The sequence below is a fragment of the Amphiura filiformis genome, chromosome 5 (assembly GCF_039555335.1).
Source record: "Amphiura filiformis chromosome 5, Afil_fr2py, whole genome shotgun sequence".
Classification (NCBI taxonomy): Eukaryota; Metazoa; Echinodermata; class Ophiuroidea; order Amphilepidida; family Amphiuridae; genus Amphiura; species Amphiura filiformis.
Genome location: NC_092632.1, coordinates 29797243 through 29815563, shown reverse-complemented (window position 1 = coordinate 29815563; position 18321 = coordinate 29797243). Strand labels below are relative to the sequence as shown.

General features: G+C 36.5%; 1 protein-coding gene across 1 annotated transcript; it reads right to left on the bottom strand.

Moving 5' to 3' along the window:
- Positions 1-17403: 17403 nt before the first annotated feature.
- On the bottom strand, positions 17404-17754 carry LOC140152121 (uncharacterized). The gene has a single exon (XM_072174416.1). The coding sequence runs from the start codon at positions 17752-17754 to the stop codon at positions 17404-17406; it is 351 nt and encodes a 116-aa protein (XP_072030517.1).
- Between the last annotated feature and the right edge of the window lie 567 nt (positions 17755-18321).

Sequence of the window (18321 nt, the reverse complement as noted above, 5' to 3'; positions counted from 1 at the left end):
TTTTACTTTTCGGACTTGGCTTTGAGTAATGGTGACACATACCATGTTTACAGTAAAAATGAAAATTATATTCCAGACACCGTCAAAATGTCAAACTTTTTATTTTTTTGTATTGTTTTAAATAATTAACTGCAGTTCATTTATTCAACCTCATAACAGGATACTTAAAAAATTTATGATGAATGAACAGACGTTCATTAAATATTGAAAAAAACCCTAAAATTACTCATGCCTAATTTGCATAATAATATCATAAATACATAATTAGCTGTAATTACCTAATTTGCATAATTAATTACTTTTTGTGTATTTTTGTTATCAATTGAAAGAACTTTGTATACATATGTGTGCAAAAAAACCCGCACCTTTATATCATGTACGGTTTTCTATTGGCATCAATTTTGCATATTAATTAGCTGAACTTAGTCATTTTTTGAGATTTAATTTGTTTGCAGATTGGCCGAAATTGCTAAAATAGTATATTTGGTTAATTTATTATAATTATTCGATGATAGATTTTTTAATTTTGTTTTCTGTAACGAAGTCAGGAAAGATATGCATTTAACATGTGATATTTAAATTAACGCTGCTTTTTCAAGCAAGCGTCCAAATATACCTTCAAAATCTTAAAATGTGCCAATTTTGTCATTACAGCCATTTGTGGCAGGATTTCATTCCATCTACGAGCATCTTTAAATTGACACTACGTCACAATGCATTGACCGATTTCAATTCTGTTTTTTGATTTTTGATGCTTTAATAAAGCTCAATAATGTAGGAACATTAAATAACGTGTTTCTGCAGCGATTATTTTTGAGGTGATATGCCTACTATTAGGCCTAACCGCCACGAGTATTTTTTTTACCTGTGGGCAAGCACACCCCTACAGTCGCAATAGTTCTAGCCCAGATAGCTTTTAACTCACGCCCAGTAATAACGTACTTTCATCAAGTGATGGCGCTATAAGGTTTACCACGGAAGCTGTTTGGTTTACCGTGGAAGAAGATTATACCCTATATGGATATTCCCCGACTTACGCAATTTCATCATCACATCAGTGTCTTTATTATTTGTTTGAAACATTTCCCCAAACGTTCGTGCTTTTTATGCATAAAACGGCTAATCTATCTTTACAAAACGCGTCTTTTTTTAGTAAACAAAAGGCTAAAGATGGCATTATGAGATTTATCATTTATCATTACACTCCTCCACTCAACTGTCACCGTGGACGAGCGGTAAAGCGCTAGACGCGTAATCAAAGGAAGTACAGAATCGTTGGTTCGAATCCCAACGAAGCCTGTGGAAACTTTTTTTTCTTCAAAATTCATGATCGCATTCCGAAATGAGTCACTTGTCGGTAAATCATGTATCGTATCCTTAAGCTGTCGCAGTTGTTGACAAGGCCCATTGCCTTTTTGGCCTACGGACCGGGCCTACGGGTCCCTGTCTTTATGGGGGTGCTTTTCTACAAGGTTCTTAATAAAATAACTTCTTACATGGGTTACAAAGCCGTGTTCAAAGGTGTAGTGGGTAGAATAGTAGCAACTCTATAGCTCTACAGAGCTACAAAAGTCTCAGACCCGGAATGTGGCACACTTAGGGCCCTACTCCGAAGATGTGCATTTTCCCCATTTTTGCCCCAGCCAGAGGTCAAAGGAAAGGGCCCCAGGGGCCCAAATATTAAAACAAAGCAATTTAAAGCAAATTTAGCAGCTACGTGGTTTTGATATCACCCATAACACTTGGCATTGAACAACCATGGCATTGAATGGCACAATAGAATATGCCCCTTGTGTACAAATGTTCAACTTGGGGACGAGTTCCACTATCTTTTTCAAGGTCCGTCTCTGGCTGAAGAGAGGAGGCTGTTCCTAAAACAGTCTTACAACTTCAGACCAAACACTCTTAAAATGAACACTCTTTTTAACAGCCAGAGAGGTAATGAGTTATCAGTCATTGTATTATGAAAAAGTTTAATTGACTCATTTTCTGATGGATCATAGTGTCATCGCAATACGTGTATATATATTTTTGGACACTTTTGTTATATTGTTATATTGTATGATATTGCAGGTTATGATAATTATTTCTTATTGTAACTCTCTTATACCAAATGTTTTGGTGGCATAGAGACAAATAAAACTTGTAAAACTTGTAAACTTGTAAAACTTGAGCAACATACCAATTTGTGGCGGGACGGCGAGGACGAGTTTTATTACCTGTCTCTATATGTGTTTAAATGTAAATCCTGATTGGACTCTAATTTGAATATGAAAGTCTGGTGACCGGGTTGTCACCAGTTCCAAAACAATTTGGAACACGAAAGTTTTTGGGATTGAGACTGGGTAAGTTGTGCAGACAGAACTCCACCTTTAGAGTATCATTTAGAAACAGTGTTACGAGTCGTACTTGACTCAAGGCCAAAATCACCTTTTACCCGAACTCACACGAATGCACAACACAAATACACTGTTTGATTAACCCTAACCGCACCGTGTACTACAAAATACTACTTGATATATGCGCTGTTCGTGTGTGCGTGCATCCCACGTGGTGCGATGACGCAATCGCCCTAATATAGGCACGGTTTCGCTGGCCAGCGAAGCCCAAGACCCGTGGCAAGGTGTCGCCGACCGTGTGCTTGGCATGCGAGGGGTCTCGGGTTCGAATCCCACCCAGAGCAAACAACTTCTTTCTTTCTTTTCTCTCTTTATTCCTTTCTTCTTTCCCTTCCCGTTTTTTTATATGGACAAGATCACCAAGGAAGCAAATCCAACTAGTGGAGAAATAAATGAGCTTCTCTTTGCAGATGACCAGAGCCTGTTAGGGTTAAGCTAACAAAATCTGAGTCTTTAAGGGCTGGGGTATGAACGTTTGGACAGTATTTATTTTGGGACATCAGAACACATCAGACATATCGAATTGCATTCTGAATACGAAGAATGTCATTCTGATATCAAATAATTTTCATTTTTGAAATTCGCAATTTAATACACATTTTATGGCAAATCATTAAAATTGATGTTTTTGATGTTTAACAGTACTTGAAGTAAACTTTATAAATCTGATGATTTATACTTAAAGTGTATGTAGGTGGGATGAAAAGCCGACGATCAATTGAAAATTTTGACCATTCGTATTGAAGATATGGATTTTTTTTTCCCAAAACACCAAAAAAAATTAGGTCTTTTGGGAAAAAAAATCCATATCTTCAATATGAAAGGTCAAAATTTTCAATTGACCGTCGGCTTTTCCTCCCTGCTACATACACTTTAAGAATATATCATTAGATTTATATAATTTACTTCGAGGACTGTTATATATCAAAAATTTGAAAATATCAATTTTTATAATTTGTCATAAAATTTATTATATTGTGATTTTCAAAAATGAAAATTATTTGATATCAGAAAGACATGCTTCGTATTCAGAATGCAATTCGATAGGTCTGAGGTGCTCTCATGTCCTACAAAAAATACTGTCGAAACGCAATAAACGCTCATTTTAGATCCCTTAATTGAAAGCAAAATATGATTGGTACAATATATGACAACAAATGCACATACAAAAGTACTCAAATAATAATAATCACTCTTTAACTAATAAGTACTTAGATAACAGAGTTCTTGCAATGTTCTGGACTGCTGATGTATACAGGGTGTCCCTGAAAAAATTACCGGGCGAATAAAATTGAACGTAAGTCGAGAAATAGACATAAGAATCAAAATATTTTGTTGTGCATCACATAGGAAAATTTTATTTGATTTGGTTGACTGGTTGCGAAGAGATGAACGATACCTAATGCGTGCATCAATTCAGTTCATTCCAAGTTTGATCAACGGGCGGTTTTTTCATAGTCGCTCACCGCTTCCTAAAGTTTATGTATCTCATTAAATTTAGTCCACATTATATGTCCGGTGTTATGTTTATGCTTTCACTGAAGATGAATAACTGTTTGTCCGAGAAAAACTTTGATTTCTGCAATTGGAAGCTTTCTAACTTCAATTCGTAATGTTATATCTTAACTTTCCAAAGAATATTTGAGCCAAGAATAACAATGATCAAGTGCTTACAGCTTTACGTGTGATTTTTGATACCAAGCAACATTAATGTTGAAGTTTTAAAAGATTTAAACTTTGAATTACAATTTCTTGGAAATATTCCAAAAACATTAATGTGTGTGAGGAATTTTTAAGCCAACTGGAATGCTTTATGAAATAATTCTTTATGCAACATTTATATCAACATCAACGAAAAAATATATTTACAAGTACCGAGCATCATCTTACATGCAAGCTTTCATTTTCAATATCGTGCAGGTTTTCAAATTAAAACAAACCCTAATTAAATGTTTTGCAAGAAACAGATTGTTTAAAGAGAACGAAAAGGATTTTACAGAACAAAACATGAAGCCCATTGACAGTTAACCACTAGTGTGCATTGTGTTGAATAATCTTTCTTTCAAACTTGAAGTGAATTGACTGATGCGTTATGTAATCGCTCATATCTTCGCGATCAGTCGACCGATTCCAGTAGAATTGGCGTATAAGATGCAGAATAAGATGGGCTACACACTGATGTTTAGGTTTTTGGATTCTGATGTTTATTTCTCGACTTACGTCCAAATTCATTCGCCCGGTAATTTTTTCTGGGACACCCTATATATCCTTATTCTCTTGTCCTGCGAAAATCAGCGAAGTCCTTTGTACACTTGCACTTATAATTATCCTTGCGTATCAAGTCCTCACACACAAATGGTGCTGCTTACTCCAAACAATGATCTCCTTGCGCTGCTTTCTCCAAACGCTTATCTCCTTGCGCTGCTTTCTCCAAACATTTATCTCCTTGCGCTCCAAATACATGAAATATGGTGTTTCTTTCACCAATCACTCTTTCTCCAGGGAACATGCTTTTTCTGCATTGCTCCACAGTATTTGACAGATGTGTTGTTTTATAAACCCAGCAAACTCCAGCAATTCGACAGAAGAACTGTAATCCTTTAATGAGGAAGAGCACATTTGTGTACTCATAAATCTCACTTCGTTGCTGTATTAAGAGGAACTATCTGTTATTTTTGAGAATATAATTGCCACGGTCAAAAATAGATTTTCTTTATACTTTCATATTTGATGGACCTTGACCTCAAACTAACACACATGGGATAAATTTCGGAAAAATATCCCCGTTGCCATGGTAACAGGCAAATTTCAATTTTAGGCCTATTTTCACAATTTTTGCATTTTTAAGCAGTCAAATTGTCAAGTTTTGAAGCCAGTGTTACTAATATACACATTATAAATATGATTTTTTCTTTATAAGGTATGAATAGGTCAAACCTTAGATGCCGCAATGAAAGTATAAAAATAATCACCAGATGTCAGGGTGGGTTATACCATTTATTTGAAATAGGGGTGTTTTTCAATTTTTTCAAAGAATGAAAATATACCAACTTTGTATCGCTCATAAGCCATATGGTAGTGTTCCGATTTCAACATCGACCACAGCATGTTGAGATGATACATTGGTCTTATGAAAAAGTTACATTTGAGCTTGGGGAAAACACATCTGTATATACAGTGTTGCCAGACATTTTCCTATTTTTCGAAATTCAACACAAATCTCACCTTAAGTTAAATGATGTGAAAATGAAACATCATCCTTTCAAGGAACATTTATTAGAAAGACAGTTTTTATTAATATCAAATTTGATCAGTTATAATGGTCAGTGTTGTTCTAAACCACATGGGTGTTGCCATAATTGGGGTTTAATTGTGATTTGTGGATATTTTCAACTTTTTGCAAGTCATAAAAATACCAAAATGCATTTCTATAATAAAGAAAGAAACATCGACCTCGTCATGTTGAGATGATATATTGGCCTTATGAAAAAGTTATTTTGATCGGGGGGGGGGGTAAAACATCAGTTTATACAGTGTTGCCAGATATTTTCCTATTTTTTCAAAATTCAACACAAGTCTCGCCCTAAGTTAAAAGATATGAAAATGAAACTTCACCTTCATACGGAACATATCTTTTTAGAAAGAAAGTTAATTTCATATTCAATTTGATCATCTGGGATGGTCAGTGTTATTTCTAAGCCATATGGGTGTTGCCATAGCTGGCATTTAATATGACAATTTAGATATTTCCAGCTTTTTACAAGTCTTAAAAATAGTACACATCCTTAAAATTATTGTGGAATGAACGCAATATTAAGGTTAAAAATTACCCTAAGAACACTTAGTATGTGAATTTAAATTTGAGTTCGGAAAATATTTCCTTCTATACAGTATTGCCAGTTATTATCACATATATTCAAAATTCAACGTATGTCTCACTTCAGGATTTATATTGTTTAAATCGCTGCCATGAATAAACCACATGGATGATGCCACTATAAATGGAGTTAATAGTGAAATGTGGATACATTTTCAATTTTAAAATGACACCTTATTAAAGTTATTCCAATTTTTCACAAAAAGCACACAAATTTGTCCTAATTTGGCGCTTTTATGGGCACTTTTGCCTTAATGCACCCAATTTGGTGTATTGTCTCCACTGCAAACCCACCAATCGACATACCAAAATTGCTAAGGTACCCCCAAAACCGTGGCACATCCCCGTATACCTTTAACCAGGGAGAACCCCCTCCGGCGTCATGTCATAGGTATACTGTGCCCAGTAGTCCTCTTTTTCTACTTGAAACGGATATTTCCTCAGACAACTTTTATCAACATTTGGTGATTTTTTATTTTGCTTTAACCCTGCAAGTATCTACAAAAGTGTTCATATAAATCTCCTTCAGTCTTGAAAGCTTAATTTTAGTTGCTTCCTTTTTACAAGCTCATACAAATTCATGTCATCAATGAGCAGGGGATGCTTGAATGACAGAGAATTAGCAACAATATCATGCAACATTTCAATGGTCATTTCTTCTTCATACTTTCGACTCTCCTGCGAGCTCCTCTCGGGAAAGGTAACTGGACATTAATTTGTCTGGCTGTGAAACGGTTCTGTGCGTTATTGTCTTTGACTATTCTCATATCTTTCGAGACATTTGCTGGATCTATATAGTTTTTTGTCCATTTCTTCCCCATATCTTTTTTTGCAAGTATAGTTGGGATGTGTGCTTTAATAATATGGGGTAGGCGTAATTTAAACATTATCTTACTCTTATATGCATCTTTTTGCAATGTAACAATCTTATGTTATTTTAATTTATTTTAGCCTAGCTAGTATGTGTATATTGGTAAAAACATTATGGCTTTTATGTATATTTTAAAGTATACATGTTTGATGTTTTCTGTGTTGTATTTTAAGGGGTTGGTCACCCACCTTTGCACAGTATTTTTGTCGGACCTGAGAGCACATCAGACATACCAAATTGCATTTTGAATACGAGGAATGTCCTTCTGATATAAAATAATTTTGATTTTTTTTTAATTCGCGATACAATAAATATTTTAGGGTAAATTATGCATATTGAATTTTTGTATTTTTTGACATATTATAGTTAATTTAATAAATCTAATGATGTGTACTTAAAGTGTATGTAGCTGGGATGAAAAGCCGACCACTAATCAATTAATTAATGTTAATTGAAAAATTTGACCTTTCATAGTGAAGATATAGATTTTTCCCCAAAAGACCTTAGGTGTTTTGGTGAAAAAATCTATATCTTCAATACGAAAGGTCAAATTTTCATATGGACGGCTTTTCATTCCAGCTACATACACTTTAAGTACATATCGCTAGATTTATACAATTTACTTTTGAGATCTGTTAAATTTCAAAAATATCAATTTTTAATCATTTGCCATAAAATTTGTATTATATTGCAAATTTCAATATATGTCTGATGTGCTCTCAGGTCCACAAAAAATATGTGAAAACGTCGCTATTTGAACCCTTATGACTTATAAAAATATCGACATCTCACTATTAAACCCTAATTATGGCAACATCCATGTGGTTTGGAACAACACTGACCATTTATACAACTGATCAAATTTAATATGAAAGTAAATTTCATTTAAAAAACTTTCCTTGTGAAGGTGAAGTTTCATTTTCGCATCATTTAACTTAAGGTGAGACTTGTGTTAAATTTCGAAAAAATAGGAAAATATCTGGCAACTCTGTATAAACATATGTTTTCCCCAAGCTTAAAGTTTAAATGTTTCATAAGACCAAATAATTTCAACATGGTGAAGTTGATGTTTCACTTCCACATATTTTTTAAGGAATGCATACCATGGTATTTTGGTATTTTTAAAACTTGTAAAAGTTCAAAATAACCACATCTCGCTATTCAACCCTAATTATGGCAACACCCATGTGGTTTGGAACAACACTGACCATTTATTCAACTGATCAAATTTAATATGAAAGTAAATTTCTTTCTAATAAACTTTCATTTTCAACCTAAGGTGAGACTTGTGTTAAATTTCGAAAAAATAGGAAAATATCTGGCAACACTGTATAAACATATGTTTTCCCCAAGCTTAAAGTTTAAATGTTTCATAAGACCAAATAATTTCAACATGGTGAAGTTGATGTTTCACTTCCACATATTTTTTAAGGAATGCATACCATGGTATTTTGGTATTTTTAAAACTTGTAAAAGTTCAAAATAACCACATCTCGCTATTCAACCCTAATTATGGCAACACCCATGTGGTTTGGAACAACACTGACCATTTATTCAACTGATCAAATTTAATATGAAAGTAAATTTCTTTCTAATAAACTTTCATTTTCAACCTAAGGTGAAACTAGTGCTGAATTTTGAAAAAAAAAGGAAAATATCTGGCAACACTGTATAAACAGATGTTTTTCCCCAAGCTCAAATGTAAATTTTTCATAAGACCGATGTATCATCTCAGCATGATGAGGTCGATGTTTCATTTTCACATCTTTATTTTAGGAATGCATACCATTGTATTTTGGCATTTTTAAGACTGAAAAATAGCTGAAAAAGCTGAAAAAAGCTCAACATACGTTGAATTTTGAATTATGTGATAATATCTGGCAATACTGTATAGAAGGAAATATTTTCCGAACTCAAATTTAAAATTTAAATTCACATACTAAGTGTTCTTAGGTTAATTTTTAACCTTAATATTGCGTTCATTCCATAGTAATTTTAAAGGTGTGTACTATTTTTAAGACTTGTAAAAAGCTGGAAATATCTAAATATTGTCATATTAAACGCCAGCTATGGCAACACCCATATGGCTTAGAATAACACTGACCATCCCAGATGATCAAATTGAATATGAAATTAACTTTCTTTCTAAAAAGATATGTTCTATATGAAGGTGAAGTTTCATTTTCATATCTTTTAACTTACGGCGAGACTTGTGTTGAATTTTGAAAAAATAGGAAAATATCTGGCAACACTGTATAAACTGATGTTTTACCCCCCCCATCAAAATAACTTTTTCATAAGGCCAATGTATCATCTCAACATGACGAGGTCGGTGTTTCTTTCTTTATTATAGAAATGCATTTTGGTATTTTTATAACTTTTAAAAAGTTGAAAATATCCACAAATCACAATAAAACCCCAATTATGGCAACACCCATGTGGTTTAGAACAACACTGACCATTATAACTGATCAAATTTGATATGAATAAAATCTCTCTTTCTAATAAATGTTCCTTGAAAGGATGATGTTTCATTTTCACATCATTTAACTTAAGGTGAGATTTGTGTTGAATTTCGAAAAATAGGAAAATGTCTGGCAACACTGTATATACAGATGTGTTTTCCCCAAGCTCAAATGTAACTTTTTCATAAGACCAATGTATCATCTCAACATGCTGTGGTCGATGTTGAAATCGGAGCACTACCATATGGTTTATGAGCTATATAAAGTTGGTATATTTTCATACTTTGAAAAAATTGAAAAACACCCCTATTTCAAATAAATGGTATAACCCACCCTGACATCTGGTGATTATTTTTATACTTTCAATGCGGCATCTAAGGTTCGACCTATTCATACCTTATAAAGAAAACAGTATATATATATTGTGTATATTAGTAACACTGGCTTCAAAACTTGACAAATTGACTGATGAAAAATGCAAAAATTGTGAAAATAGGGCTAAAATGAAAATTTGGCTGTTACCATGGCAACGGGGATATTTTTCCCAAATTTATTTCATGTGTGTTTGTTTCAGGTCAAGGTGCATCAAATAAGAAAGTTTAAACGGAATCCATTTTTTGACCGTGGCAAACATTTTAAAAAAATTCTCCAAAATAACAGATAATGCCTCTTAAAATAGCTCAATTATTGGCTATGTAAACTGGTTAAATGTACTTCTTTCTTTTTTGAAGCACGAAGACCAACACACATATGTGGAGTTTTACAATCTCACATGACATTCTGTAAAGTTCAAACTCAAGCATCCAGCTTTTATAACAGTACTTATGCAAAACCCATCATCTATTAATAAACCATTACTTCATTCACATCTTCACAACAGATGATGCAAGCTTGGGATTTCCCAAGATTAACTATATACACATTAACCTTTCACTTTACATCACTTCCTGGGGGTTTTCCTATGGTGCAATACACTGAACTGGGGATTTCCAAGTTCCAAACATAGATCTGACTTTGTTTACAATAATTTGGGGGGAATCCCAAAATGACTTAAAACACCAACTCTTGCAAGTGCAAGGGGGTTTCCCATCTCATGAAATACTTTCAGCTTGTAAACAAAGCTAAGTAATTCAATTAAATCACTCAGGGCACATCACAATAGAAGTACATTAAAGCAATATTATAACATTTTCATTCCAAATAGATAAGTATTTCTTTGCCATAAAATGTTAGCTTTTATTATCCGATATGTCCCCTTTTTATTTTGAGCCAAACAACCGAGGTAAAGCAAAGAAAATTGGAATTTACTACCAGCGCCGATGTCGCCAATGTGTATCATTCCGTCGGTTGTGTTACGGTACTATCCTTTGATGTGTATATCCGTCCCGCACGCGTAATTTCTTTCTGCAACCATAATGGGCCGCAATATATCACTAACCGCATAGTCCGAGGCAAGGTTCATTATTGTCAGGGTTAGGGTCTTAGGGTTAGGGTCTTATGGTTAGGGTTAGGGGTTAGGGGTTAGGGTTAGGGGTTAGGGTTAGGGTTAGGGTTAGGGTTTAGGGTTTAGGGTTAGGGTTAGGGGTTAGGGTTAGGGTAAGGGTTAGGGTTAGGGATTAGGGTTAGGGTTAGGATTATATTCGTATTTATTATACTAGTAATAGTATATTGTGTGTATGCAGTTTATTCCGTAATCAATAAGTATTATAAACAAACACCTTTCTGGCACAACGAATCATAGCACAGTCGTGTAGGCATTAGACTATGGATACAAAGGTTGTGGGTTCGAACCCCAGGTAAACCGTTATAGAATTTTAATTCTATCGATTTCTTTTTTTATTTTATTAAGTAAGAGGAAATAATAATGGTAATAAACTCGTGTTATATCTAGCCTCATAGGCCTATTAATTACATGTATGTACTATGTGTTATCGCATTGCGGCCCATTATGGTTGCAGAAAGAAATAACGCGTCCCGCACGCAATGCACGTACTGTGTTGTCAATATCGTGTACGCGTTCGACTAATATTTCCATCGTAATAATAAAACGCCGAATCCGGCGTTTTATTCAAAATCTCGGATTATGACAAAACTACAGCACCTATAGTCTTGATTTTTTCAGGGTATGTTAGTTTAATAAAGTACAATATAATCATGTAAAAAACAGAATTTTGAAAAACTATTGAGGGCGTTCTCCTCAGAAAATGTTATAATATGGCTTTAAAGCTCACGTAATCTTCTTTCTTCGTTCCTCAACAGACTACCACATACATAAGGGGTGGTGCAATAATTATGTGTACCCCGGGGTGGTGAATTATAGCGAGGGGGGGCAAAGATTTTTGGCAGGCCAAAAGGGGGGGCAAGCATTTTTGGCAGGTCAAAAGGGCGTGGGGGTGGTCAAACGATTTTTGGCAGGTCGAAAGAGGGGGCAAGCGATTTTTGGCACAGATAGGCCTATTTTGGGCACCGTTTCTATTACGCCCTAAAAGGAAAACGTTAGGAACATGTTCAAATATGCAAAATTTTGACAATTTAAGGTTTTAAATTCGGGTTCCCAAAAATCTTGCATATGTAAGAGGGGGGGGGGGGGCAAAGCAGGCCCGTACGCAGGATTTCATTTGGGGGTGCTGATTTTGAAAAAGTTGACTTTTTTCCAAGGGGGGGGGGGATTTTGTGAAAAGTGGACTTTCTTCCCAAAATTTGAACCTTTTTTGTCCAAAAAAGCGTAAAAAACCTCGCAAATTCTGAAATTTTGGGACTTTTGTATACTTTCCCAAATTTGAACCCCTGCACCAACCCCCCCTGCGTACGGGCCTGGGGCAAAGATTTTTTGGCACATCGAAAGGGGGGCAAAGGTTTTTGGCAGCCTATTATCGTAATGCAGAAATGGAAATGTGATTTGGATAGGAAAATTAAAGGGTACCGGGTATTACCAGAGAGTAGTTATTCTTGAGAGGGCACTCACCTCATTTGCATGGCAAAATTACCCGTCTCCTCTGCAGCCAATTTGGTTTCGCTCCATCGAAATCAAGCTGGTCACGGAGGAGACTACTTTCCTTTGTGTTTGTTCATTTGTGTATGGAGAGCCCTTCTTGGAGTCCGTTTGGACTCAGGCTACGCTCTCAGCTAGAGTCCGACGCTGCATTGTACTAGAAACACCTTCTCTGTGAACTCGCTAGAGCAAGGAAAATAAAAACTGGTTTCATTACTATCTGTTTTTGAGCTTTTTTGCAGGTCTGCGACCATGGTGTTACCACAACTGTCTTTGCGTCATTTACATGTGCTGGAGTCTAGCACAGGTCAACCAAAGTCCCGGATTAAGACAATAATGATTGACACACACACACCAGGAAGTTTCTCATCCAAAAGAATGAGAAAATTTAAATTCTCACCATTTTGGCCGTTTCTCATCAAAATGTCCGTTTTCTCATCCAAAACTTCCTTTAGTGTATTAAGTTAGCTTAGGCCTATTGATCCTAAATTTGCTGGTAGGGTAAAACTCGTTTTAGGGGGGTGTTTAAAAAAGTTGGCCACACATGCGGATAGGCCTACATTATCAAACTTGAGTGCCCCTCCCCCCTCCCCGGTGAAATTTGAGACTCATTTGGTCACCGTCCTAAGCGTCCTTGCCCACACGAGTCGCCCAGGAGTAGGCCCTACCCGGCATTATTAATTATTAGTGGTTAGCCTCCCTGAATACAGTCGCGTATCGTGTTGTCAATTATCGTTAGGGGGGCCTACTTGTGTCCATGGATATGACCCCATGTATAAGTAGTCTTCATAGAATTCACACGGTCTATGCCATGTCATTTACGGATACAAAGAGGATAATAATGTTGAGGGCGCCCACAAAATCTTACACCGTCTTACACAATGTTCCAAGGCAAAGTTCAGTTTAATATTTACTCATCGTACAAATACAGACGTTTTATTATGTGATGATGTTGTCTGGATGGGTGGACAGTTGTCACACTGTGGAAAAACAACAACCGGGAATCCGCATTCATTTACAAATAGCATTAAATTAGTATCACATAGTGGCCTCCGTGCAGTGGAAAACCTTAATTCTTTCATCAAAAAGAAATGAAAATGACAACAAAAAAACGGATCCACCTGTACGCCTATAAAATGGGCACAGAAATGTGTCTCAAATATGAATGAATTTTAAGAAACATACGGGATATGATGAACCAATGACCTGACGCCATGATAGTAGGATCTATTAGTCGTTTTATATACAATGTATATACCGTGTTGTCATAATACCAATATTTGACATAATATATAACGAGTAATATTTAGTATTGTAAATATGCAGTTCATATGCACAAACGAACACTGATCTTTATGATATTCAGGTTGTTGTACATCTCATATAACATGTCATATAGGAGGTCATATGTGTTGACCTTCTCCTATTGTATTTGTTCATCTGTGTATGGAGAGGATTAGCGCCATTAAAACTCCATCAGTATTTGGGCGTAGTTCAGTGAACTCACCAGATTGCTATTCCAAGTACTTTGATAAATACAGATAATATGTATTAATGGGTCGAGGCATTGAAAAACTGATAAATTATTCATAACAGTTACGTAATCAATCGATAGTGCGGACACTTTTCATTTACAAACCACCAAAATTCGTAATCTTTTAGCGTTGGAAAAGAAACCACGTGAATAGAGTGTCATAGCCCTGGTATTACCTACAAATAATTTTATGCGTTGGCTTGATTTACCAATACCGTTTCAATTTAATTTTCCGCGGGCAACTCAACCCAAACCTCCACGTGGTGCCGGATGGGTAACGCTAACTTGGGCTATGAGGGACAGGCTTGGATGCGAGGAAGTCAGCTAGCGGAGGACCATGTAATCCATGTATGCGTTTTGGCCATGTTGCTCAGCCTGGTGTGGCTCTAAAAGACACCGTTTGGTTTTTAAACACGTTTGCATAGTGAAAATGAATATGAATTCACCGTACGAGTATACAGGAAGAGACATAGGGCCTTCAACGTTGCATCACTGATTTGAAATGACTAAGATGCAGTGAAGCATAAAACGTTTTGTGATTGAACAAAATATATATCCAGGTGAAATTTGAAACTATTTGACAAAGGCATTAGGAAACGAATTTGGAGAAAACCTTCTGTTAATAAAATACTATGCTGAGCCACCAGCCTGGGTGGCTCACGCTCCAGTATTTTCAGATGATTGAGCTCAGTAATACATCAAAGAATGTCTTCCAATTCATGAAAACAAATAGATAATCAGCTTATCGGATTAAAAGCTTAGAGGGAAGGTCTTGCTGCCCAGCGAGTGTTTGTAATTATCAGAAGGTTTTCTCCAAATTCATTCTCTAATGAGTGAGTGCTAGCGCAAAATAATAACCTTTTGAGTTGAAAGCGCCATTTAAATTAACACTCATTGAAAACAGCTCAACTGATTAAATCAGATCTTCTCTGGTTGTGCACATGTGTCTGTTTTATATGTGCGGTATCGCAATGAGCTGGTATTTATAGCTTCAGTTGGGTAACCGATTATAAAGGAAACGCAAGGAAACAATTGGTATGTGTACCTTTGTTCACGAAATGAGACGCCTGCTTTTTGTTAACCAGCATTCTTGAAAATGAACAACATAATGATTGTTGACTTAACACGGTTTGGAAATAATTTCTTCATATTTTTGGTGTTATCTGTCGTTTACATATCCTTCCTAAAACACCAAAGTACGAATATTTCCAAACATCTAAATTAGCTAAAAATTTAGGACATGTTACAAAACTATATTTTCTAGAATTTTAGAAGAGTACTTTTAATATTGGCCGGTTATTTTTCACACAGCGAGGTCAACTAGGCAATGTACTATTACCTATAACATACACTAAAACACCAAAGTACGCATATTTCCAAACATCTAAATTAGCTAAAAATTTAGGACATGTTACAAAACTATATTTTCTAGAATTTTAGAAGAGTACTTTTAATATCGGCCGGTTATTTTTCACACAGCGACGTTAACTAGGCAAATCCCCATACTTTTAACATACGCTATTTGTAGAGGTCACGCGTCAATGGGAAGAGCACTGTGTATTGTGTATAGGAAAACGGACAGTAACTGCAGTATGCCTAGAATATGTTATGTTAAGTTATGTTATGTTATGTTATGTTATGTTATGTTATGTTATGTTACATCACGTTACGTAACGTTACTTACGTTACGTTATGTTATGTTATGTTATGTTATGTTATGTTATGTTATGTTATGTTATGTTATGTTATGTTCGGTTATGTTATGTTATGTTATGTTATGTTATGTTATGTTATGTTATGTTATGTTATGTTATGTTATGTTATGTTATGTTCGGTTATGTTATGTTATGTTATGTTATGTTATGTTATGTTATGTTATGTTCGGTTATGTTATGTTATGTTATGTTATGTTATGTTATGTTATGTTATGTTATGTTATGTTATGTTATGTTATGTTATGTTATGTTCGGTTATGTTATGTTATGTTATGTTATGTTATGTTATGTTATGTTATGTTATGTTATGTTATGTTATGTTAGGCCTATGTTATGTTGTGTTGTGCTGTGTTGTGTTGACATTTTGAGGGTTCAGAACCAGAAAGCCGATGAGCCTCGTCTATGTTGCTCCTTGCTTTTCATAAGTTCCTCCACAATGACTTTTGTTTTCTTTTGAATTTTGTCATGAATATAGACTGTATCTTCTATAGTACCCTGGAGACTTTATGCTCATTTTTTGGGTACTTCTACTTCTACTTCTATGCATATTCTCATCAAAAGCCTGTTCAGCAACTGGATGAGGGACTGCTGTGCGGTGCTTCTAGCAGTGGACGAATGTGCTCTGTGCTCAGCCTCTTCTATTTACAGGTGCAAGTTCAATTGGTGCAAGTAAAAACATCTGCCATGGATTTAGTTGGCTTCGATGGCTTCCTTGAACTGCTCCACAGTGGGCAGTTCAATGGTGATTTGCGGAAGCGCATCCCAGTCCCGTAGTGTCCTCGGGAAAAAACTATGCTTGTATGATTGTGTCTGATGATGATCCGAGTCGTGTAAAGCGATGATGCTGACTGCTACGAGTAGTTCTGGTTCTTGGTGTTAAGTAGTTTGGCATGGGTATGGCTATGAGTTGATTTGTGACTTTGTAGAACATGGTGAGGCGAGCGTTCCTCCTTCTTTCTTCAAGTGTAGGTATGCCAAGTTCTTGTTGCATTGCAGTAACGCTAGCCTCCCTTTGATAGTTGCCGGATCAGGGGCGTAGCAAGAGCATCAGGGGCCCATGGACAAGGAGCAGTACGGGCCCTTTTAACCAGGGCGGGATTTACCTTATGGGGGCGTGGACCAGGCCAAAATTTAGAGCCGGCCCCGAACTCACGCGCCGAGGAAGTCATGTGCACTCAAGTCAGTGGTCAAGTTTTAGTTTACGTATTATAGAGGGGGACTAACATATTTTGCTCCGATGTAGTAGGACATTTGCGCGCAAATCACGCGAAAAAATCAATTTCAGACTATTGTAGCCTCAGATCAACATGAAATATGGCATTTGAATGCGCGCGAAGCGCGGAAAATTTTATAATTTTGCCTTATTTTGGCCAAAAACATGCTATTATTTTTGCATAGGGCAATTTTGGTGGCCCTGGACAGTGTCCCATCTGGCCCAATGGTAAATCCGGCCCTGCTCTACATTATCAGCCCTTAATTTTCGCTTTTGTGCTCGGGGCCCCCTGACCCCTCGGGGCCCATGGACTTCGTCCACCCTGTCCCCCCGCTTGCTACGCGCCTGTGCCGGATATGAATCGGATAGCCCTTCTTTGGATCTTCTCAAGCTGGTCTATTTGGTTTTGTTTATGGGGATCCCACACGACAGAGGCGTATTCCAGTTGTGAGCGCACAAGTGAGGTGTAGGCTTGCTCTTTTATGTCTGTTGAGCACTTTCCCAGGTTCCTCCTTAGAAAGCCGAGGGTTCTGCCTGCCTTGGATGCTACTGACTCAATATGTGTTTTCCAGCTGAGCCGCTCATGGAGTTCAACGCCGAGGTATGCTTGACTAGATGCAGTACACAGCTCCTCTCCTCCCATGATGTAAGTGTGGGTGATTGGCGTTTTATTGCGATGTATTCTCATGGTGTAGCATTTCTTAGCATTAAAGCTCATTTGCCATAGGTCAGACCATTCCTTCAGGTTGTCTAGATCTTTTTGAAGTTTGGAGGTGTCACTGGGAGATGTAATGGTGCGAAACAACAAGCAGTCGTCAGCAAACAACTTGATGGTAGAACTTATGTTGTTATGTCATGAAGAGTAAGAACATTAAAGGCCCCAGTACTGTGCCCGGGGGCACTCCAGAGTCTACATGAACTGTTGGTGAGGCTTCTTCATCTACAACCACTCTCTGCGTCCTGTTTGTAAGCCAGTTTTGGATCCAACCGTTGGTTTTGTTGTTGATACCGTAGAAGACAAGCTTCTTTAGGAGACGTTGGTGGGCCACCGTATCAAACGCCTTTGAGAAATCCAATATCAAGACGTCTGTTTGGTGGTGGTTGTCGAGCGATCTGGCAATCTCTTCCAAAGTGCTTATCAGCTGGCTTTCTGTGGAATGCTTTTGACGAAATCCATGTTGATACCAGGCCAGAATGCGGTTCTTGTCAAGGCGTTCCATGATGGAATGAAAAATAATATGTTCCATGATCTTGG